Here is a 25374-nt window from a genome sequence, read left to right on the forward strand (position 1 = left end):
GCCTGGTCCGGGGGTCCACAGGCCTTCCCCGGCTCCGGCCTACCTCTTTGGGGAAATCCATTGAGGAGCCCCGGATGGGTGGACTGGGCCTACCTCTTTGGGGCAATGGATCATGGGGTTCCCACACTGTGACAGGGCACAGGCCAGGCTGGGGGACACCCCTCCACCCCGAGTGCATGAATTTCATGCACTGGGCCACTAGTAGCTTTATAACTCTATACCCCTTTAGTGCATGAGAGTTCTTATCTACACAGAGCCTGCACACTTTGAATTTTTTTTCTAGCCTAAAAGATATAAAATTGTTTTATTTTTATTACTTGATAAGTAATTGATATGAATTACTTATGCTGCACTCCTGATTCTTGTCTCCCTTCACCCCACATTGTTCTATCCATGCCTCCCCACCTCAGTTCATGGTAACTGCGTCACCACTGTGATCAGGCCATTTACTACTCTTTCTCTCACAAATGATTCAAATCTACAAGAATATCCTATTGTTGCTGCTTTCTAGAACTAAACAGAATATGCTCAGTTCTCATCCTCCCACTCTTACATGCTGGTGCGAGCCCCCATCTCTTCCACTTGGGTCCTGCAAAGGTCTGCAACCAATTTCTCTGCTTCTACTCTTGCATCCCAGCCCTCAGAGCAATCCCTTTAAAACATAACTCAAATCATGTCATTCCTCTTGTGAGTGTTAATATTTTCTCCATCTGTGTTGAACAAATATTTGTTAAATACCTATTGTGTGCTAGACACTCTTCTAGGTGTTGTGGATACAACAGTGAAAAGCAAAAAACAATTTCTGCTTTCATGGAGATTACATTCTAGTTAAAGGAAATAGACAATAAATATAATAAATAAGTAGTATATGTAGTATGTTATGTGGTTTTAATTGTTATAGAGAAAAGTAAAATAGAAAAGGTAGGTAAAGAATACTGGGAAGACAAAGTTTTGGCAGAGTACTCGATAGAAGTCATATACTAGTATACTCTCTGTTAAGGGATCCCTAAATGCTTTATAATTTATGTTGCATTTATAACTGGCATTTATTTTTTTAGTTGGTTATTGCTGATGTACATAAATGCTCTTGATTTCTGTAAGGTGGTTTTGTATCTAGTTCTTACTTATTAAATCTAATAGATTGTTGAATATTTTCCCCTACATATATAATCTTATCATCTGTACATAGTGATAGTTCTTCTTATAAACTTGGTACATCTTAATCTATTTTTTTTATTCTTAGGCCAGGACTGCTAATGTCATATCACACAGTAGCTATGATAGCAGATATTCCTTCTTGTTCCTGATCCAAAGCAAAGCATCTATAGATTCTCCATTAAGTATAATGTTTGCTGTGGATTTAGGGTATTTAACCTTCATTAAGTTAAGTTTTTGAGAACAAAGTGTAATAAAGTGAGGGTGTGTCTGCCTTAGTATATAGCAAAATATATTATAAAGTAACTACTATTAAAACTGTGGTATTGGGCCAAAGCCGGTTTGGCTCAGTGGATAAAGTGTCGGCCTGCAGACTAGGGGGTCCCCGGTTCGATTCCGGTCGGGGGCATGTGCTTGGGTTGCGGGCGCATCCCCGGTGGTGGGTGTGCAGGAGGCAGCTGATCAATGTTTCTCTCTCATCGATGTTTCTGGCTCTCTGTCTCTCTCCCTTCCTCTCTGTAGAAAATCAATAAAATATATTTTAAAAAACAACAACAACAACAAAAAAACTGTGGTATTGGTATAGAGAAAGACATGCATCCATGAATCAAAATATAAACCCAAAGAAGCTTTTGTAAACGGGATTTAGTATATAATTTCAAGTAAATTTAGGAAAATAAAGTCTACTAAATAAATGATGTTAGGACAAATGGCTACACTAACAGGAAAAAGAAATGTCATCTTTTCTATTGTATGTCATAAAAATGAATTTATAATATTTAAAGGTGAGGAAATATATTTTGTAAATGAGTTTATGTCTGTTGCCTTCCCTTCTAAAAACATACCAAATAATGGTAAAGGGATAAAAAATGATATAGTAAATCCACAAAGTGAAGAGCACAATAAGTAAAAAAGAAGTACAAATAGGTAGTCACAGAATAGTCATGAAGATGTAAAGTACAACATAAGGAATATAATCAATATTATTACAATAACTATGTATGGTGCCAAGTGGGCACTGGACTTATAGGGAGGATCACTTTGTAAATTATATAAATATCTAATGACCATTCTGTATACCTGAAACTAATATAAAATAATATTGAATGTCAACTGTAATTGATATTTGTAAAAAAAATTAAAAAACCCAAAACAGTATTTTATGAGAAATGCCAGAAACATTTGGAGACTAGAAAAGCAACTTTGTTTTGGTCTCTTCTGTCTTTTTGAAGATCCAAAGCTAACTTGGGCTCGGTTAAACTTCCCCTTCTAACTGCAGCACTCACATGGGTAGCCCTCAGCAGGCAGATTGTTTATTGTGCTTAGAAAGTTGGCTGGGAGATGATGCTGTTGCCGCCAGCTCCCAGAATAAGTTGGGAGAGGAAACCATAAGCCCTTTCCTGGGGCAGTGCCAGGTGGCCGGGCAGAGAGCAGCCTGGTCGCTGTCACCTGGACAAGGCACACGAGTGGAAGTCTTCACTCTCACTCTTGTGGGAGGGGAGAGAGGCACACACTGGGCCTCTGCATGTTTCACTGTACAGTGCTCAACATCTTCAGTGGTGTTTGTTTACACAGGGTGATTGCACTTTTCTTAGCAATTCTGAACCCTGAACATCTCTAAGTACAAAGCAGCGTTTATAGGAAGGTTGTCTTCCTTAACATGAAAGGAAAGGCAAAGTTCTAAAAGGTTACAGGATGTGATGGTTGAATTCCAAAGGTGGAGACCAGCCCAATAGTAAGCAGCATCTGTCTAGCGATTGGCATAAAAAGGCTTCCCTGCCCACACTCAGACTAGATAGTGTTCCACAGAGCTTCCCAGTGATGGTCTGGCCCCAGAGCTATTGCTGAAAGGAATGTAGAGATGGGTGAATTGGAATGAGGAAGTTGAGGTGGAATCATATCTTCATGCTCATAAAGTAGATAAAATTCCCACCATTTAAAGGCAGTGTCGCTGAAGGCTCAGACAAACCCCTCTTGAGCAATTAAAGTTTGGTGAGCTCCTTCCCATGCTCTAGGGACAAGGAAGCAAAACCTTCATTGGCAAAGTTGAAATATAGGTTAAGGTATTAGGTGCAGAAATGACCAGATAAGGGGAGGGAAAGTAAAAGAAATCTAATAAACAAAACATAATTGGCCCCTTGAGATGTCATCACTAAAGTTAGAGAAAGTTCTACCTTATCCAACTGCACGTGCTTTAAATGACAAGCTTTCCCCGCCTTGCACAGGATAGCCTCCTCCACTCTCCAAAGGTGAGTCTGACATTTTTCAGCCTTTCTTCAACACTTACTTGGGAACATGAATTACAAAACCAGGTCCTGTAATCCACGCCTTCTGTATTCTTCGAGCCTAAGAGTGTGATGGTGTGATGTAATTGTCCTCTAGTAACAATTGTCCTAAGAAAAATGCTCTGGCTATCCAAATTAGGACACCAGCACCGTGCAACTGTTTTAGGGATTCCCCACGTGGATGAGCCTGAGAATGCTGACGAGTCAGTGCCAGATTTGCAGTCATGAACTCTGCTTTTCACTGTCTCCTGGAAACTGGTCAGGTGCCAGGTCTGTGCTGATGGGCCTCTTCTTTGCTGATGGAGTAGAAAGATGAGCCCTCCCCCCAGAGACTAGCTCTTTTCTCTCCATACCGAATTTCTGTTTGGAGCACAAGTTTTTAAAGTAACACCATGTATGAAGTGCTTTCCACAATTGCACATCTGGGACTGGGCAGAAATATAATTTGGCTTCTCTAGGTCCCAGTGTACACACTTATGTGCTGAGGTCAGTTAGCTGGTGCATGTTTTGAAAATAGTCTTATATTTTCAAGTTTATTTCCATTTGCATAATAATAAATCATTTTTGTTATTTTTACTGTTATAGGTAACTATGTGTATATTCCTCTGGGAGAGAGATTATTTATGCCATTATCTTTTTAAAAAGTATTTTTATTGATTTCAGAATAGAAGGGAGAGAGAGAGAGAGAGAGAGAGAGAGAGAGAGAGAGAGAAACATCAGTGATGAGAGAATCATTGATCAGCTGCTTTCTGAACACCTCACACTCAAGATAGAGCCCGCAACCCAGGCATGTGCCCTGACCAGGAATCCAATCGTCACCTCCTGGTTCATAGGTTGACGCTAAACCACTGAACCATGCCAGCTGTGCTATGCCATTATCTTCATTTTGCAAATGTGAAAACTGATGTGGTAAGATTTTAGTATATATGCTTTTTCATAAAGCATCAGTCCATGGAAAGGGTCTTTCAAAATGAAAATAAAATGTTTGAGTTGCATGAAAACAATCCAAAGAAAGAAATCTGTTGTTGGTAATGATAAATGCAGGTATTCTACTTGATTTAAAAAATTGCGTGACTGGTTCTAGCTTGATGCTCATCCTTTAAGTACTTTGGGGCAAAGAAAAGGAAACAGCCCGATAATGGCAAAGGGCTGGGAAGGAGCTAAGCAGGGAGGAGGGGAGACTCTGCCCACAGGAGGCAGATGGACCCGGAAGCCCTTGCTTTTCCTCCAGCTCAAATCTGTGCCATCCCCCCATTTCTTCCTGCTCTCTGTCATTTTACTTAGTTTTCTCTTCTTCATCCCACATCTTTCTCCTCTTAAAATGATTCTAAAAACTCCTAGTAAAGGAATGTGGGTTTGTGAACATCTCCACCGTGCTTTTCAATGCAGAGACAACTCTGGTGAAGTACTGCTCCTCTTTATGAAGCAGATTATAATAAAGGGGCCAAAGAGCAGAAATTAAGCTTGTGTGGAAATATACAGTAATGCCAAATATACATGTCTTAAGTGTTTTTGAGTCTTCTAGCTCTTGGTGGGGAATTTTGGGTTTTTCAGTAATGTAACTGAAATAAAAAAATGTCCTGAAGATTTTTGTATGTGCATATGTGCATATGTGTGGGGGTGTTATCTTGAAAGATCTCACTTTTCAGATTTTCTGAGGATCCATTGATCTCTCTGGTAAGTATATTTTGATCAAGGTTTCCACCATGAGAGTACCAAATTCTATAAAAATCTCACTGTAAGAAATGACTGAACACCACACACCGGGACAGAATACCAGGATAAATAAAATATTGGAAGCCCTGGCATACATCTAGCTAGCAATGTGTAAATTTATTAAATGTCAAGAAAATGGCATTTATAAATGTTAATTTCTACTTTCTTTTCTTTCATTTTCATACTTTCCATTTCTTCCTCATGTGGTTTCATTTTTATTGCTTTGGTTTCTTCATTGTGCTCTTCTTTTTCTTTGACTTCCTCTCTGATTTTCTTTCTTACCATCCATTTTCTCTTTTTTACTTTGTTCCATATTAGCTCATCAATATCTTCTCTCATTATTCTTATTTACATTTTGGTATCCCCTCCTTTTCTCTCATTTGTCCATTTTCCACAACTTTCTCTTTCAAATATTTGTTTACCTATCTACATTTATTTATTTAAATTTGGGCTAGTTTTGATTTTTTGAGAAAGACATTTAGATGTTTAGAAAGACATATCACTGGTCTGTGAAAACTTTCTTAAAAATTGAAGTGAAATTCGCCTGACATCGAATAGTACACAATTCAGTGGCATTTAGTATGTTCACAATGTTATTTTTGTTTTATATTTGTGAGTGTACAACTAAGCAGGTATGAAAAGGCATCTGTGAACAGCTTGGACACAAGCGAGTATATTTGTGTGTGGGAACTGAGGGGACACTATGGAAAGAAAACATTCCTATGACTGTGGAAAGAATTCCTGCTTCTCTTCTCTGTAGTGATTTCAGCTTATCTACACAGCTGCTCAACATGTTATCTCTGTCTTTGATGTGATTGCCAAATGACCAGGAAATATAACCTCTTTTTCTATGTTAGTGTGACAGTACTATTTACACAAACACTGAAGGATATGTAAGCACTACTTATAAGTGCTCACAACCACAAGGAATAAATTCCAAGTTCCCGTGGGAGTGACTCAGAAGGGACAAGTCTTTCCAACCAGATAAGATGCATCCCCACAGACCAGGATCCTTTGCCGTGCTTCACCTTCTACCAGTTAGGGATATTCTTTGAACTAGACAAAAATATCCTTAGCTTCACATTTGAATGCTAATTTAAAAAAAATAAACATTTGATTTATCTTTTTCTGATATTAGACCATTATTGTGTCCTTATAGTCTATAAGCAGAGCCCTTTATTTTTTTCTTAGAGGAAGAAAAGACTTCCTGCCATGCATCTACTCTACGTTGTTGTATTCATCGCCATATCCGACACCAAGTAAAAGCATGATCGCCTTTTCAAATGTATAAAAGAGGACAGTTAGTCACATACATCAAGAAGAGTTCCTAATGGGAGACATTTGCTGCGCTCCTGTTTCTCCTTGTCATGCTGGCCATGTGGCTTAAAGGCCAGACTTTAAGTTCACAGGTGAGTGGGAGGGGCTACTCTGGTCAACCATGATTCTGAAGTGAATGGGACCAAAAGTAAGAAATCAGTCCTCCTGATATATCTCCTGATTTTTGTGTTAGGTGAGTCAACAACCTTTGAACAGTGACTGTCACTGTGCTGTACAAACACAGGGTCATGCTATGTAGAAGAGGAGCATAGCAGATGTACTCCAGGTTATCAGATAATCAGTTTACCTGCTGACTCCTCCACTATCTACTCACGTCATCTCTTTTTCTCTATCTGCAAAATAGAGATAATAAGCCAAAATTCAGTATTGTGAAGATTGTTATATGACATTATATTACATTATATTAATAGATATATAAAGTATTGAATAGAATGCCTGGTACAGAGTAGGTGTTTAGCAAATAAAGTGTTCATATCAACTTGATATAGAAAAAAGTATAGCTATGGTTTTAAATTCTTCTGTTAACATTCCTCCCACCCCAGGGAGTTTTTGGTCTTGGCTTGGCAAGAGTATTTCAGGAGCTTGTTTGCTCTCTTCCCACCAAACAATGGACAAGACTGACAAGGTTTTCTGAAATTGATCCTGGCTGTTCAATGATTCACAGGGTAATTGAGTTGGATAAGTTATTTTAAACAATTTTACAAAGAAACAGATTTTACTTTGACATATCACTTTTTAAAAATATCAAATATATTTTATTTTTAAAAATTGCTTACACAAATAACATGTCACTTGGAAATACACTTGCTTGACTACATAACTAAGCAAAATCAACATGGCTTTAAGCACAAATACCTTCCTATGAGTATATTTTTGGAAATAGGTAGGAAACATCACTTGTTTTGTTGTTGTTTGTTTGATTTTTAAAAACTGACATTTGTTTAAGTCCTGGTTATAGAATTTCAAACAGTGTAAATGAATTTACCATTAACCATCACCTTCAATCCTTGCCACCTGTGTGCACATACAGACCTGCTGATATACCTGGAGGAGCTGCTGCATCACACTTACACTTGGGCTGCTGGCTGATGGGACTAAAGAAAGGTTATTTGGAATAAGTCTTATATACAATGTAGGACAAAATCACTGGTGTGCCTCTAAAGAAAGGTCACAATAGAAATACTTCTAGAAAGTAATTTATCCTACTTTGGTATGTTTTAGGTTTTATTTGTGATTTGCATAGTTGTTTAACCCAAACACAGAGTAGACAACACAAAATAATTATTGATTTCTTCAACATCTATGTTGTCAGCAATTTTTGAAATATGTGTATATACATCTTTAGATGCCAGCTATAGCCATCAGGATATTAGGTGGAAAGAGAAAATAAAGGGGAAAGTAAATACATGTGAAGGAAATATAGTTAAAATATTTAGACTTAAAATGATATCCCTAGGGAAAATAGTTATAGTTTTCCAGAAAACTCCCTTGCCTATCAACTTGGACCTGATGATGCCCTCAATCCAAATATTCTGAAAACTACAAGTGTAGGAAGCCACATATTGGGTACAAAGCAGTTGGGTGGGGAAGGATGGATGGGTCTTGCATTTAGCTGTATTTTGTAGTGTATTTCTTTTAGCTATTGGTGAATTTCCAAAAAGCATTGGAGTATCTGAAGTACATTTACATAAGGCTAAGAAAGCACTGTAAACATTACTCATCCATATTTTTATTCGGGCTTTCATGACTAGGAAATTTTCCAACCAGTCTAATGACAATATTTTCTATTCCAGAGTAGAATGTAGCAGAACAAAAAGAAATCAGTGTACAAATAGATATGATGCAAAAAAAAATTACAAAGAAGGGATTACAAAAAATTAAGACTATGCTATTGATTTTTAGCCATGAGGCTAAAAAAACGTGTTAATACTAAACGTTCTAGAAAATATCATTATTGATTGTAAACCACCTATTTTTTCATGAAGATTTCGACTCATTTATTTTTTCACACAGTGAAGAGTCTTACATATTTAGGCATTTTATATTTCTTTGCCAGTCCCATAGCTGAGTATCTTGTTCCAATTAAATTTGGTGTGGATGACTGAAGCTTCTAGCACAAGGGCTTGAGGGTGGTACCTGACATTGTTTGATCATTTCTATTGTGTGACAATTTCTGAAAGCTCTGTTTTATTTTTTAAAATATTTTTATTGATTTCAGAGAGGAAGGGAAAAGGAAAGAGATATAGAAACATCAATGATGAAGAGACTCATTGATCAGCTGCCTCCTGCATGCATCCTACTGGGGATCGAGCACACAACCTGGACATATGCCCTGACCTGGAATCAAACCAGGACCTCCTGGTTCATAGGTCGATTCTCAATCCCTGAGCCATGCTGGCTGGGCTGAAAGCTCTCTTTTTAATAAGTTTCTCAAAATTTTGGAGCTTATTTAAAACAATACTAAATCCTGAATATTTGATGACTAACCATCTGAATATTGCTATCTTGATAATAATGAACTATAATCTTAAGTCCCCCAAACCACCTGTGTCATTCATTGGTGGTATGATATCGAACATTTTGAAAGGTTGAAACTGGAACCTTTCAATAAATTTAACTTTAGTCTGCTGTCCATCTATAGTTAGGGCATGAATAATCTAGGGAGCCATTTGAATAATGATCTTACATGTATTATCACAGGATTGTCTCCAAAACCTCAGATTCCCATCTGTATGCTTTAGTTATGTATCACTTATTTCCTTCTGTAAGTGAGAAAACATAAGAGAAATTTTGTTTGGGGGTCAAAAAACTACTACTGCCTATGACATTACCATATGTTCTACAATTAATGACCTGATCTTCTATCCTTCTATCTTCACTGATGAGGTTATATCGATGTTATATTGTGAGTGAATGAGCTGTCCTGTCCTTAAGAAAATATTGTTATTAAGTAATAACCTGACATCAATAAACAATCCATTAAATTCCTCTTGTGGGGCATAAGTGATGAATTTTAGAAGCTATGTATACCTTCTCTATGCAACACCTGATAATTGAATTAGACCACCTTGGGTTGATCTTGCCTAACTGAGCCACTTGTGTGAGGTAGGTAGAGAGGAGGCCTCCTACTTGACACTCTCAAAGTAAAAATACAGCCCAACCAATGTGGCTCAGTTGTTGAGCATTGACCCATGAACCAAGAGGTCATCAGATCAATTCCTGGTCAGGGCATGTGCACAGGTTATGGGCTCAATCCCCATTAGGGGTTGTACAGGAGGCAGCCTATCAATGTTTCTCTCTCATTGATGTTTGTATCTCTTCTTCCTCTCTCTCTCAAATCAATGAAAGTAAAAAGACAAGTTACAGAAGATAAATTCAAAATAATTTAGTAAAAAAACACCTATAAGAATATTTATATTTAAATCATTTAGGATTTCATAGATACATTGCACCGAGGAGAGGTAAGTAGTGTTGTGTCAGAAATATTTAGAGTGGAAACCTAGTAAATAAAAAGCAGTTAAATGGGATTGGACATTATTCAGAGGTAAACTTCCATGTGGACCAAGAACTTTCTCACCAGAAAGACAGGGATTATATAACAACTATTAAATTGAGTAAGATTTTAAATCCTACTTCATTCATTACCTTCTCCCATTTAAGAACAGATGTTTGGGAGAAATTATGTTCCAGTTAACTGAACTCCAAGAATGTAATTTCTTTTCTCCTTGATTTCCAGCTGCACAGCTGGATCCCATTGTGTTCTCCATCTATGGATATGTTCAAGCAGAGTTTGGCTGATGTGTTCTAGAGAACTTTAGGTTCAGATGGGTAGGTTCTCTATATGGTCTAAAAGCCACCCTTTCAATCCTGAGTTTTCATGATTGTTATATCAACACCTTTAGTTTAAATCCTCGGGAACTCATGGGCCAGGAAAATAAAACCCAGACATGGGTGAGTGAGTTCTTTCTGCTGGGGCTGTCCAGTGACTGGGGAACACAAGTGTCCCTCTTTGTCTTGTTCCTGATCATGTACTTGGTGACCATTGTGGGAAATCTCCTCATTCTTCTTCTGATCAGACTGGACAGCAGGCTTCATACCCCTATGTACTTCTTTCTTACTGTTTTATCCTTTGTGGACCTTTGTTATGCAAACAGTATTGCCCCACAAATGCTAGCCCACTTGCTCTCAGCCCAGAAGTCTATCCCATTCCAAAGCTGTGTGCTCCAGCTCTATGTGTCCCTGGCATTGGGCGGGTCTGAGTTCTTCCTGCTGGGAGCCATGGCCTATGACCGCTATGTGGCGGTGTGCCACCCGCTGCACTACACAGTCATCATGCATGGAGGGCTGTGCCTGGGGCTGGCTGCTGGCTGCTTGGTGGCTGGTTTCATGAATTCACTGATGGAAACAATCATCACCTTTCAGCTTCCCCTGTGTCACAACATTATTAACCATTTTGCCTGTGAGACCCTAGCTGTGCTGCGGCTAGCCTGCGTGGACATCTCCTTCAACATGGTCATGGTGGCCATCTCAGGATTTCTGGTGATCATGCTTCCCTGTTCCCTGGTCCTCTTCTCCTATGGTCATATAGTTGCTGCCATTCTGCGTATTCGCTCTGCTCAGGGACGTAGCAAAGCCTTTGGGACCTGTGCTTCCCACCTCACTGTGGTGTCCATGTGCTTTGGGGCTACCATCTTCACCTACTTGGGGCCACGGTCAGCATCTTCAGTGGAAGAGGAGAAGATGGTTGCTCTATTCTATGCTGTGGTGGCACCTATGTTGAACCCCTTGATTTATAGCTTGAGAAATAAGGAAGTTATGGCTGCTGTCTGGAAAGTTTTAAAGAAATTTAGAGATAAAAGATAAAGACTGTAAGAAATTCTTATCAAAACACAAAGTATATCACATTTACACTGAAGAAAATTGTTATGGTCAGATCCTTGCATTTGAATGATTAATGAATTTCTTTACATAGGCCAATATCAGATAAGTTATGCCAGTGGTCCATGGGAGAGCCTTGTCTTAGATCATCTTGTCTCACATATCCAGTGGTATTTAGACTTTATCTAACCATTTTTAGTTTTACTGGTGTATCAGTGGCTAAGGGAATGATCTGTGGCTTCATCAGTGGCATTAATTGCATTAGAAAGTGTTATGCAAATGTCACTATATCTATTTCCAAAATTATTCATCACCATAGTCTTTTAATTAACTAACTTTTCAAGACTTGTTTCCTATAAACTGGTTACAAATTCTCCACACCCATTGCACTCTTTTAAAAACTTAAATGTAGGTATGTATATTTATTCTACTAATTGTTATTATTGATTTTCACATATCACACCAATCTGCCAAGATTATTTTGAATTTTTATTCTCCAATTTATCCCATTAGTTTACTTTCTCTTTCTGTTCCATAGATAAAATAAGCAGAAAAAGTTATGAAAAGAAATACCAAATAGTACATGTTCATTATATATCACTGTGAATCTACCTCCAGGTAGTAAAAATAGGACCAGATGTCATATAATTGAAATCATGTAGTATGTAGCCTTTTCCGATTGGCTTTTTTGCCTTAGTGTTATACATTTAAGTTTCCTTTATGTATTTTCATGGCTTCATAGTTTTTTTCTTTTTGGAACTGAATAATATTCGATTATCTCTATGTAGCACAGTTTGTGCTACTGAAAGACACATTGTTTTCAAATTTTGGTAATTATGAATACAGCTGCTAGGTTTTGTGGAAATATTTTCAAACCCTTTGGGTAAATGCCAAGACACATAATTGCTGGATCACATGGTAAATATATGTTTAATTTTGTAAAAAAACAAAACACCAAACTGTCTTCCAAAGCGGCTGTACCATTGTGCATTCCAGCAGCATTGAATGAGGCTTTTTATTGCTCCATATTTTACCAGCAATTGGAATTGTCAATGTTCTGGATTTTGGTCATCCTAACAGGTGTTTTTTTTTTAATTTGCATTTCCTTGATGACAAAACACCTGAAGCATCTTTTCATGTATTTACTTGCCATCTGTATATCTTCTTTGGTGAGGTATTTAAGGCATTAGGCTAATTTTGAATCAGGTTGTTTGTTTTCTTATTGTCAAGTTTTAAAAGTTCTTTGTACATTTTAGATAATGGTTATTTATCTGATATGTCTTTTGCAAAAACTTTCTTCCAGTGTGTGGCTTGTCTTTTCATTCTCTTGACATCATTCACTTTCATATTGACAGAAATACATATCGACATATGCAAGAACTCAATAAAATTATTGCCCATTCATTCTTTAAAATACTATAACAATTGTAACAAAAAATGTGAAAACAACTTCAGCCAACAAAAAATGGCTTAAAGTAAAGGACTAGGGGCATGGAAATTAAGTTGTGCTAGGACAGGCAACAAACTAAAACCTTTTAATATAAAATTAAGCTTTAAAAGCTTACATTTTTATAATGTTGAAAGTGAAGAAACCAAAGCCAGAATGATAAGCACAAAATAAAGCTGCCACCTCTATGGGATATGAGAACTTGGGTAGAGACCAGTGGAGAAAGAAGTTTTAATTAAATTTGATTAATCACCCTCTCTTAAGAGGTTATCCCAAGCAATATTGTCATGCCTGACAATCTTTCATCATCTGGACTTTTACCTCCATTTGTCCCACACATCTGACCCACATGCTAACCTCCTATGATACCACAATTATTCTTTTTTTAAAAAAACAACAACTACTCTTTATTGTTGAAATTATTACATGTGTCCCCTTTCCCACTGTTGTTCTTTCCCAGTCTGCCCCCACTCCCCAGCCCAGGCCTTCACCACCACTCCCATTGTTATGCGTATAGGCATACAAGTTCTTTGGTTGATCTCTCCACACCCCCACCCCTCACCAGCCCATCTTCCACCTGCTTTCCCTCTGAGGTTTGAGGGTCTGTTCGATGCTTCTATGTCTCTGGATCTATTTTTTTCCATCAGTGTATGTTTTTCATTATATTCCACAAATGAGTGAGATCATGTGATATCCTTCTCTGACTGGCTTATTTCAATTAGCATAATGCTCTCCAGTTCCATCCATGCTGTTATAAATGGTAAGAGTTCTTTCTTTTTTACAGCAGCATAGTTTTCCATTGTGTAGATGTACCACCATTTTTTAATCCACTCATCTGCTGATGGGCACTTAGGCTGTTTCCAAATCTTAGCTATTGTAAATTGTGCTGCTATGAACATAGGGGTGCATATGTTCTTTCTGATTGGTGTTTCTAGTTTCTTGGGATATATTCCTAGGAATAGGATTACTAGGTCAAATGGGAATTATATTTTTAATTTGTTGAGGAAATTACTCTGTTTTCCACAGAGGCTGTGCCAGTTTGCATTCCCACCAGCAGTGTACAAGGGTTCCCTTTTCTCCACATCCTTGCTAGCACTTGCCATTTGTTGATTTGTTAATATTTCACAGACCTATAACAAACTCTCCAAAAAATTTATATGGAATAAAAAAAGACCCTGAATAGTCACAGAATCCTGAGAAAAAAGAACAAAGTTGGAGGGATCACAATACTAGACATCAAATTATATTACAAAGCCACTGTTCTCCAAACAGCCTGGTACTGGTGCAAGAACATACAAATAAACCAAGAAATCGACCCAACTCATTATGCCCAATAAATATTTGACAAAGGAGGCAAGAGCATACAATGGAGTCAAGACAGTCTCTTCAAGAAATGGTGTTGGAAAAATTGGACCGATGCATGCAAAAAATGAAACTTGACCACCAACTTGCACCATAAACAAAAATAAACTCAAAATGGATAAAAGACTTAAGCATAAGATGGGAAGCCATAAAAATCTTAGAAGAATCTATAGGCAGAAAAATATCAGATATAGCTTATAGCAATATGTTTATCGACATATCTCCTAGGACAATGGAAACTAAGAAGAAAATAAATAAATGGGACTTCATCCAAATAAAAAGCTTCTGCAAAAGAAACCAACAACAACAACAACAAAACAAAACAAAACAAAAAACCAAAAACAAAACAAGAAATCCCACTGCATGGGAGAACATATTTGCCAATGTGACATCTGATAAGGGTTTAATCTCCAAAATTTATAGGGAACTCATATAGCTTAACAAAAGGAAGATAAACAATCCAATCAAAAAATGGGTAAAGGATTAGATACCTCTCAAAAGCAGACATACAGAAGGCCAAGAGGCATATGAAAAAATGCTCAAAATCACTAATTTGCATCTCCGAGAGAAGCAAATCAAAACAACAATGAGGTACCACAATCATTCTTAATTGTCTTCTAAAGCTTGTGCTCTGTGTTCAGCAAAATGCTTTATATTCTGACTGTCTTCCTTGAATGCATTCTTCTCTTTTTTGCTGTACTTGAACCTGACTGTTCACTGAGAACTCTGATTCCCCTCAGCCCTCTCAAATACAGACCCTTTGCCTCCCATATTTCCTCTAAGAGTGAGTAGAGATGAAGAAGGTATCTTTCTTGATACTCTGCTCCTTCCAGACCATTGCTCTTTACTTTTCCCTGAATAACTCCAGCTTCTTCAAAGCATGTGCCCTTAAGCTACAGCACCATCGTCCCCCCCCCCGTCTTCATCATTTACCATCCATCCCCTTCATTTACCCTGGTAAAACCAATTCCGTCATCAATGTGGAAATGCAATGTGGAAATGCCTACATTTATGCAGATGCATTTGGCATCCTGGCCTCTCAGTTAGTTGGCTTCTAACTCCTTTCAATGTTTTTGACCTCTAACCCACTCTAGGTCTCCCATTTCTGTCATTATACCCTAGACTTTCTATTGCTAATAATTGTACTACCTCTGACATCTGCATGTCAAGTCCCCATTCTGACCACTCGCTCTGATTCCTCTTTCTGGTTTACACCATATGGTATAACTCAAACAAATTTGATCCCACCATGACCTCTTTTACATTAAGCCTAGCACATTTTTCTCATCCATACTCCCCCTGACTGCCCCCTCTTCGACACACACACACACACACACACACACACACACACACATTTTGTCTTGTTACCCCTCTTTCTACGCTGGGAAAGAGTAGCTTCCATGCAAAATTGTATGATCATTCCTTCCATGTACTCTGTGGCCATCTTGAGGAAATTACATTTGCAGTAAACTCTCCTACATCCAGAAGTAGATTTACCATCAAGCTAATAAAATAAAGCTTCAAGGCTTCTTGCTTGTCCAAATGGTGACTAGATAACAAATCGTGGTAACATCCTACTGAGGAATGAAAACATAAACTTCCCCTTATGATTGAAAAACCTAGACATAACACAAGAGACAGAAGACTGAGAAAAAGCAGACGACAACCAAGAGTCCCCAGGATGTGAGGAACAACACGACAGTGAGTTCCCAGGGTTCCCTGACTTTCTCCCATATATCCTGAACAGGGGTCTGAAAAATTCTCCAACCTAGAACTGCCAACAGATAGAGACAAAAACAGCTCCAAGAAAAGCCTATATAGTTGAATTCTAGGATAGGCTGTGTCAGTATGTCATGGACTAGAGCCAGTTTGTATAATCTCTAACCTATTTGGGATTATTTGCATGAAATTTGGACCCCAACCATCTTGTATGAAGGATCACAGTCACAGCAATTCATAGAAGCTCCTCACAACAGATGGGCATTTCCTATCTTTGGATAAGTGTGTTCCCCTTTCCATTTTCCCTCCCCCACTGTCAGCACAGCAGGCAACCAGACCTGGTTAGCACAACTGTCATTTGGTGGACACTCTCATTTCCATTTCTATCAGTGACCACCACGTGACAGTATATTTTAAATCCTTGTTGGAAAATTGCGAATAATATCCAATTATATACTATAGAGGCTGTCGGAGTTTTTCTCGGGTTTTGAGATAAATTGAGGCCAGAGATCTGAAAGAATTGCCTTATTTTTATTTGCTACAATTTGGTTTTCATACTTCAGTCTATAAGAGAAACTATATTGAAGGCTGCTTCATTGCCATAAGCATGTGTGGCAGATTGAGTTGTTTATAACTGTTAATATGTCCATTTACCATTTCAGGAAAGCATAGCGAATCTGACAGCTTTTCTTTCTGTGTGGGCCTGCTTCAGAGGTCAGAGGTCAGCAGATGATAGAGAAGTGATGTTCAGAAATTGGAGTTCTGTCCCAAAACATAAAATATTGGTCAAATGGCTCCCAAAGGCAGTTGACAAAGTAATGATGGTCCCATCACAGGATAAATTTATTTAGCATACATTATGGCACAAGCATTTATAGCAAAAACTTTAATTAAAAATGTACTGAAGTGTAGCAATATAAGTCTACTTTGGGTATTAATGTTTCCCTTGGAGCACTGATATGATCTTCCTGTTTCAAGTAAGCTGACGATTAAATAATAATCAACAATCTGCAAATAGATTTAAAAGTACTCATTTTTTTCTCTTTATGTTTCAACAAAGAATAAATTCAAATGTGGTTCTTTTCAAAGCATGTGGCCATAAGTAGCTCCCTCATCCATGGAACTAATATTATATAAAACAAATTGGCTGTCACAACGGGCAAACAGAAATTTTTCATGGCTCCCACAAGAGACCTGAAGTGCCATCATCATGGTGCTTTCCTCTTGGGTCCTTGCAGAGATGGAGGGAAAGTCCTGATCCCATATAAAGCCCTCAGAATCCAGAGATCTTCACTGCTTGAGGCGCCCAAGACTGCCTTATTTTTATTTGCTCCCCAGGACGGTGATGGGTGCACTGGCCCCAGGGTGCTCGGAGAGCCTGCCTGGTGCCACATCAGGCACATATGTGGCCCCGGGCCCCCGGGCTCACCTCTCCTCCAGTCCTGGATGTCAGTGTGGAAGCAGTTGGGTAACCTGTGCCCATTCAGTCCTTCCAGCTTTAGGGACTGGGTTCCTCAAATCTGTTCAGTACCTGAACCTTTCTTTTCTTCTTCTCCCTGCTTTAGAACCAGTGAAGAATTTCTTGTCACGTCCTATCCCAGCAGACGCCGCTGAGCCGTGGTAAGTGTCCCCTCCCAGAGTGTCACTGTCTGACTGCGCAGGCAGCTCTGTGCGCAGCAGTGCTTCAGTGCTAAATAGTTAATTCCATTGCCATGTCTTCCTACTACCACCCTCGGTTCCCAACAATCGATGGATAATCTCATCTTTTGAACGTCTAGTGCAGCCAGGTATGTATCGAGCTGAGGGAACACACTCCCCCTACCACTCTGGAGGGGCATCTCTTGGTGTTGAATCAGAAATAAGTGCTGCAGATTCTGATCCCACTCAGCAGATCCTCCCACACCTCTGACTTTCTGTACTGCAGGCTGCTGTGTCTTCCTGGTGAATCATTTGTGACTGTGGTTGCAAAAACTGCTGTTGTCTCAGCAGGGACGAAGGTTATGTTTCCTCAAACTTAAATTATTCGAAACCTACTTATGTAGAATGTGGACAAGACTAAGGGAAGGTGCATGCACAGCAGGAATAAGAATGGAGAGAAGCTAAGATATTTGATTCTAGATCAATGGTAAAAATCTGCTGTGGGGTAAATAAGTTTGAGTACACTGTAATGGAGTAGAAATTATCATCAGTGGAAGGGCCCATAAATTTTACAGCAAAACCATACACTGACAACTAGTATGGTCAATTCTTCTTTTCAGTATGCAGTAATTAATGCCTATGTACTCTTCATTTAGCTGATAAGGACTAGGGAAATTTATTTTACTGAGCTTTCTTTAGGAGTGCAAAATTACTTGTGTAATTTGTGAGCAGATATATCTAAATGTGTTTCTTTAGCAAACATTATAACTGGTGATTTTCATCTTTGTGTGTGCCTTTAAGTGTCTGCTATGGGGGTGTCTTCCAACTTAGTCTCTTAGTCTCTGGTTTAATAATTGTGACCCATCCTAATCCATCTCCAACATCAAAAGCCAGGGCAAAATATGAGGATGTTAAAATCTGCCTAAAAAACATTCAGTGGTTACTTATTGTATGTACTATAGGATAATTCTTAAATGCCTTAATATTTCATACAAAAGTCTCCATGATGTAGCCCTTGACACTATGTATTCTCTCTCTCTCTCTCTCTCTCTCTCTCTCTCTCTCTCTCTTTCTCTCCCTTTTCACTCTTTCATTCATTCATATTTTGCCCACTCACACAGCCATTAGGCCATAATGAGATGTTTCCTGACAACGCCAGGCTGTTTCATACCTCTATGCCTTTGTTCTCTCATTCATGTGCCTTCAATGCCTTGCCCACTCACTTATTTATATTTTAAGACTCAGTCAATGATTATCTCTTCTCTGATACAGCTACAAAGCATTTCTATATGTTCATTTCTGTTTTGTTTGATTGAATATGTACATGTGTCATATATGAGTATATTTAAGTTGGGCTTATTTATAATAACATGTGCCTATAGTGAAATTTCAGTAGGTTTACAAAATATTTCCTAAAATAACCAAAAGTTTTAAATGTATAAAAGAGGTGGCGAATCCCAAATCTGGCATTTCTCATCTCTACGTGGCAGCCTAGTAATTAAGAGAATGCCATACACACACACACACACACACATGCTTCCACAGTCAGACAGATCTCGGCTTTGCTGTGATTCTGACTCATCACTCTCTCACTTAGAAATGTTCATCTAAATCACAGTGTCTTCTGTGAAATTAGAATAACAGCACCTCATTAGTAGTGTTTTGTGGATTTAATGGGATATTGTGTGAAAAGTACTTAGCAAACTTACTGACACCTAGTACATAATCAGTACATATTGTTAGAGAATTCTCTGCACTGATTATTTAGGCTTCATGTTAAAACTAATCAAACTAACCCTACCAACGTCTTGCCCTTTGCCATGGCCTTACCTATGAGGAATAGGCCTGTAAACATTCCAACTTTTACCCATCATAGTAAATGGCATCCCATCTATGTCATGAGCACAGATATGAGATTCCTCCTTGATTTCCCTTTTTCCTTTAACTCCATATTCATCCATCAATTACTGTTAAAGACTCTTCTGAAACATATCATAAATCCACCCACTTCTCTGAATTTGCCCTAGTCGTCAAGGTTATTGTCACCTCTGATTAGCTTCCAACCAGTCTCAGACTCCCACTCCTGCTGCCATGAAGACTACTGCGACCATAGGGCGGTCTTTCCAGAGCATGAATCATCTGTGCCCCTATCCAGCGTCAATCTTCCACTTGCTTCTCATTGTACGAAAACACTGTCCAGATCCCTTACTACGACCCGTGGAGCCGTGCACTTCCTGGCCCTCACCTTCCCCCTGTCTCTCTGTGCCCTCTGCAGCCCAGCTCTTCCAAGGGTCGGTCTCGAGCCTGCCTTCATGTCCCCTCCTCATTGGTCAGAGGGGCCTTTCCTAATCACACTAGTAACATTGTCTGTTTTTCAACCCCGAAATGTCTCACATTTTATTATGTGTTTCTATCTTTGTTTGCTTATTTAAAATAAAATCTCTACCCAGGGACTCTCACCCCTACCCAAGGACTGAAAGCTTCCTAAGAGGAAGCTCATACTTCTTGTGCTCACTGCTCTACTTGGCTCATAGCATTTACTCTCTTCCCTCTTATCCCAGACCTTCCTCTTTAATGACCTATGGAGAGGTAAGAGTCCCTTCCACACTTATCATTATTTATAGTCCATATAAGATTTCATCTAGGCTTTGATCCACATTGATGTACACTGGGTGAATATTAATATTTCCACTTATAGAAGAGGAAATTGCGTTTCAGAGAGGATCATAGTTCAAGGTCACATAGGGTAGGGCAGAAATAGGTTTACAGTTGTGAGTACATGAAACACATAGTTTATTTTTGTATTATTATTTATTAATCATAGTATTATTTTCCATATGAACAATTTAAACCTACTTTTGCCCACCCTGTATAGCAAATCAAGAGCAGACATGGTCCAGATTTTTAACACTGAAAAGCAAGACTCATTTTTTTAAATTATATATTTTTTATTGATTTCAGAGAAGAAGGAAAGAGAGATAGAAACATCAATGATGAGAGTGAATCATTGATCAGCTGCCTCCTGCATGCCCCCTACTGGGGATTGAGCCCACAACCCGGGCATGTGCCCTGACCAGGAATCGAACTGTGACTTCCAGGTTCATAGTTCGATGCTCAACCACTGAGTCATGCTGGCTCGGCTGGAAAGCATGGCTATTATCTCCCCTTCTCAGGTACCTCACAGAGATATGGTCCAATTCAATGGATGTAGAGCAAAAGAAAGTGATAGTAGGTGAGGGATAAACAAGTTGTAAAGAGGAACTTCCAGAACTCTGGGTAAATGATGGGCAAGGAAAGCCAGGTATATTTTCTGGAATTGGCAATGGGAACATGGGGTTTGAAACTATTTAATTTGGGGGTGATTGTGAAGGACAATGTAGGATATTAGACAGAACATGGGCTGTCAGCTTAGAATTGAATGTGATTCCTACCCTGCTACCAGTGGGAACTTGGTAAGTTACTTAATAACTACTTTTCCAAGACTCATATCCTCATCACTAAAATTGGTATCTATATATAAAAGCCAAGCAACCAGAACAACAGAACAACCGGAATGACCGATCACTATGACACATACTGAGTTGGCCAACCGGCCTGATTGGGGCCCCAATCACCCCCCCGACAAACTCCTGCCTCCCCTCCCCCTGCCAACCTGGCCCAATTAGCTCCCATTGGGGCGGGCTGGCTGGACCCCACCCGTGCATGAATTCATGCACCGGGCCTCTAGTAATAGCATAAAGAAGCTATGTGAGAATTAAATTACATTATGTACATAATATACCCAGTATATGGTCTAGCTTATAATATATTTTTACTAAATATCTATTATGGTTATTGCTAGCAGAGAAGGCAAAGGATGGAAGGTTCTAACTGGACCATGGTGTCTAACCAAGTGATTTTTCCCCTCAGGAGAGCTAAGCCCTGTGTCTCCAATATGGAAGTGGAGAACCAGACATGGGTCACCAAGTTCATTCTGGTGGGGTTCCCCGGCAACTGGGGCATGCGTGTAGCAGTGTTCCTGATGTTCCTTGTGGCCTATATTTTGACAGTGGCTGAAAACATGATCATCATCCTGTTGGTACAGCAGAACCGGCCACTGCACAAGCCTATGTACTTCTTTCTGGCCAACCTGTCCTTCTTAGAGACCTGGTACATCTCTGTGACTGTACCCAAGTTGCTGTTTGGTTTTTGGTCTGTGAGCAACAGCATCTCCTTCACTCACTGTATGATACAACTTTACTTTTTCATCGCGCTCATGTGTACAGAATGTGTGCTTCTGGCAGCCATGGCCTATGACCGGTATGTGGCCATCTGCCGCCCACTGCACTACCCCACCATCATGAGCCACAGACTCTGCTTACACCTGACTCTTGCTTCCTGGGCCATTGGCTTTGGCATCTCCTTGGCTAAGATCTACTTCATCTCTCACCTCAGCTTCTGTGGCCCCAATGTCATCAATCACTTCTTCTGTGACATCTCTCCAGTACTTAACCTTTCCTGTGCAGACATGTCCATAGCTGAGTTGGTGGACTTTGTCCTGGCACTGGTCATCTTACTCCTCCCCCTCTCTATTACTGTCCTGTCTTATGTACATATTCTGGCCACTGTTCTACACATGCCCACAGGAAAGCAGAAAGCCTTCTCTACTTGTACCTCCCACCTCGTGGTGGTCACCATCTTCTACTCAGCCACTATTTTCATGTATGCCCGGCCTCGAGTTATCCATGCCTTCAACTTGAACAAAGTTATTTCCATCTTCTATGCCATTGTCACCCCTGCTCTCAACCCTTTCATTTATTGCCTAAGGAACCGAGAAGTCAAGGAGGCTCTGAAGAAACTGATCTATTGCAAGGCCATCTGATCTGACTAGACTATTAAAAGTGATTAGAAATGCATGATTTGATTTGCTTCCTGCCCTTCCATCCTCTGTCCTTTCTCCTTTAATGCCTTGGCTGGGTGGGACTCATGTTAATAGGCCATCCCCATATCCACATCAACCATAGGCTATGTCCTGAGTCTGTATCTGGGTGCATGTGGTTTGTGCTCTTATGGGAATAGTCCTCATAGAGAGAATTCTCTTGCTGGAACCCAAAATGAAGTGTCTCAACTGAGGTGAGGAGAGAGATGGCAGTGTATGAGTTAGCTGTTTTGGGATCTAGCATACATTAAGGGCTTTGAGGCCAACAGACTGAGGATTGCTTCCCCAAAGAGGTATAGATAGCAGCTTCCCCAACAATGCCATTCTGGATGTTGAGTTGGGAATCAGTCTTGGTGGAAGAGAGTGAAGACTGCTCCTCTAGGCCTTCCACCACCTTTTGTTAGCACTTGGTTCCCTGTATTAAATATCTTCCTGCTTCTAATAGCAATAGTGCTTTCTGTTATCTATATGTGGAGTTAACCTTTTATAATTATACTAGGGGCCCAGTGCACAAATTCGTGCACCTTGAACTGTGGGCCACATGGCTGCAGTGGGCACAGGGGTGGGTCTCGGCCCATCCTCCATGCCCCCTCCTGGCCCCTTCCATCACAGCCCCCGGTCCCCTTTCTGCCAGTAGCCCTGCTCCCGCCGCCGCTCCCACACGCTGACTGTGCTCCCACACACTGACAGTGCTGGCCCCACTCTCACCTGCTGATGGCGCTGAGCTATTGGGGCCAGTGCCAGCAGCTGGTGCGAGCAGGGCTGGCACTGTCAGGGGGTGTGAGCAGCAGCTGCCAGCCCCGATCACCCCTCAGGACCAGGGGGAGGTGGAGAAGTCCTCAGGGGCAATCGGGACTGGCAGCTGCTGCTTGCCCCTGCTGACAGCACCAAGTGATCAGGGACAACACTGGCGCTGGCAGCAAGTGTGAGTGCTGGGCAGGATCGCAGAACACAGGAGCAAAGAATTTTCAGTAACCACCAGAGGCTCGCCCCGATGACAGCGACCAGCACCCCGCCTTGGTCTGGTGCCCCCACTCACCTGCTCCACCATCCTGCCATGGCTGATGCCTGTCATGTTCTGCACTCTGCCACCTGATGCCAACACCCGCCATGTTCCACACACACCCCCTGGTGGTCAGCACATAGTGACCGGTTGTTTGGTTGTTCCACAGTTTGGTCTATTTGCATATTAGCCTTTTATTATACAGGATACTATCTTCTGACATAACTTATAGAGTTGCTTTATATTGCCTTTCACATGTTCCTTCTAGATGTCACAATATGTTTGTATCCTCTAGTGGATGAGCACTATATAGATGATAAATAAAATAATCAAATATAGTATTTGCTGAGTAAAACTTGCCCTCATCAGTTGTCTCTTCTTCTGAACTCAATGTTCTCATTCCTCTTCCTTTTTCTTTTAGTTCCTCCTGACCTTCACACATGTCATAGACAAGCAATGAGGTAATTTTAGGATTTGACAGATTTTCACTCTATGCTACAGTGACTCCCAGTTCTTCTACTTGTTTATCTGACACCCTACCTGTGTATACTAGTCCTTTCTGATCTAACGTGCCTACACATCCACAGAAGGGTGCACAGATATGCCCACTATCTCTTGGTTCACAGTTTTGTCAATGACCAAGGGAGCTATACTTTAAGCTATATTCCATATAACACGCCCATGTCAGTGGGAATTTAAATCTTTCATTAGAAGAATTTAAATAGGATGGCTTTTGGCATTTGCAATATTTTTCAGCTAAGAACAAATACTACTTTCAAGAACATTTTCTCATTCTTTTGAAGTAATAGGCATTAGGTGGGATTCTTTGCTACATTTTACAAATTTCCAGAACAGAAGTTTAAGGAAGTAAATGATTTTTAGTCACAGATATTGGGGAGCAGTGTCAAAAGCCCAGGTCTCCTGCCCAGCTGGTGTGGTTCAGTGATTGAGTGTCGACCCATGCAGGAGGTCACTTCCCAGTCAGGGCATGTGCCCAAGTTGCGGGCTTAGTCCCCAGTAGGGAACATGCAGGAGGCAACTGATTGATGATTCCCTCTCATCATTGATTCTATCTCTCTCTCCCTCTCCCTTTCTCTCTGAATCAATAAAAACAGTTAAAAAATCTTTCCAAAAATCAAGGTCTCCTAAATCTGAACCCTGGTCCCCTTCTTAGCTCATGGGTCTCCTTAGAGAGAACACATGCTTCTTCAGCAAGCCGAGTATGGAAACTTAACTGTGCAAAAGACATGGTTGGAATCACCAATTACTACATCTGGAAAATTATTGATAAAACAAACATGGACAAATGTGAAATACTGTCCTCAGGAAAGAAACAAAGATAAAATGCAATCCTACCTCCTATAGATAATAAATATGAAAAAAGTGGTTATGAATATATTGCCCCTTAAAACCCACACATATGAAGAAAAGTGAGTATTTCCTGAGATAATTCATATGAATCAAGACATTATGGCCCTAGCTGGTTTGGCTCAGGGGATAGAGCGTCAGCCTGTAGACTGAAGGGTTCCAGGCTAGATTCCAGCCAAAGGCACATCCCCCGGTTACGGGCTCGATCCCCAGCTGGGGGAGTGCAGAAGGCAGTCAATCAATGATTCTCTCTCATCATTAATGCTTTTATTTCTCTCCTTCTCCCTTTTTCTCTGAAATCAATAAAAATCTACACTAATAAAAGAGAAACATGGTAATTAGCGTACGACTGCTACCCTTCTCATTGGCTAATCAGCATATCCTTATGCAAATTAACTGTCAGCCAAGATGGCAGCTGGCAGCCATGCACTGAAGCGAACAGGGAGGCTTGCTTGCTCCAGTGACGGCTGACTCTAACGTTCCCCGCCTGAGTTGCCGGCCTCTCAGCTGCAACTCTAAGCAACTATGTACTATGTTGCAAATAAGA

At 40.0% G+C, this 25374-nt stretch overlaps 2 protein-coding genes across 2 annotated transcripts; both read left to right on the top strand.

Moving 5' to 3' along the window:
• The first annotated feature begins 10415 nt into the window (after positions 1–10415).
• LOC139016922 (olfactory receptor-like protein OLF3) lies at positions 10416–11357 on the top strand. Its single transcript, XM_070425097.1, has one exon. The coding sequence runs from the start codon at positions 10416–10418 to the stop codon at positions 11355–11357; it is 942 nt and encodes a 313-aa protein (XP_070281198.1).
• Positions 11358–21472: 10115 nt separating this feature from the next.
• On the top strand, positions 21473–22399 carry OR6B1 (olfactory receptor family 6 subfamily B member 1). The gene has a single exon (XM_070425098.1). The coding sequence runs from the start codon at positions 21473–21475 to the stop codon at positions 22397–22399; it is 927 nt and encodes a 308-aa protein (XP_070281199.1).
• The last annotated feature ends 2975 nt before the right edge of the window (positions 22400–25374 follow it).

Source organism: Myotis yumanensis, unplaced genomic scaffold, assembly GCF_028538775.1.
Source record: "Myotis yumanensis isolate MYYU_CA2020_CCGP unplaced genomic scaffold, mMyoYum1.0.hap1 SCAF_9, whole genome shotgun sequence".
NCBI classification, from domain to species: Eukaryota; Metazoa; Chordata; class Mammalia; order Chiroptera; family Vespertilionidae; genus Myotis; species Myotis yumanensis.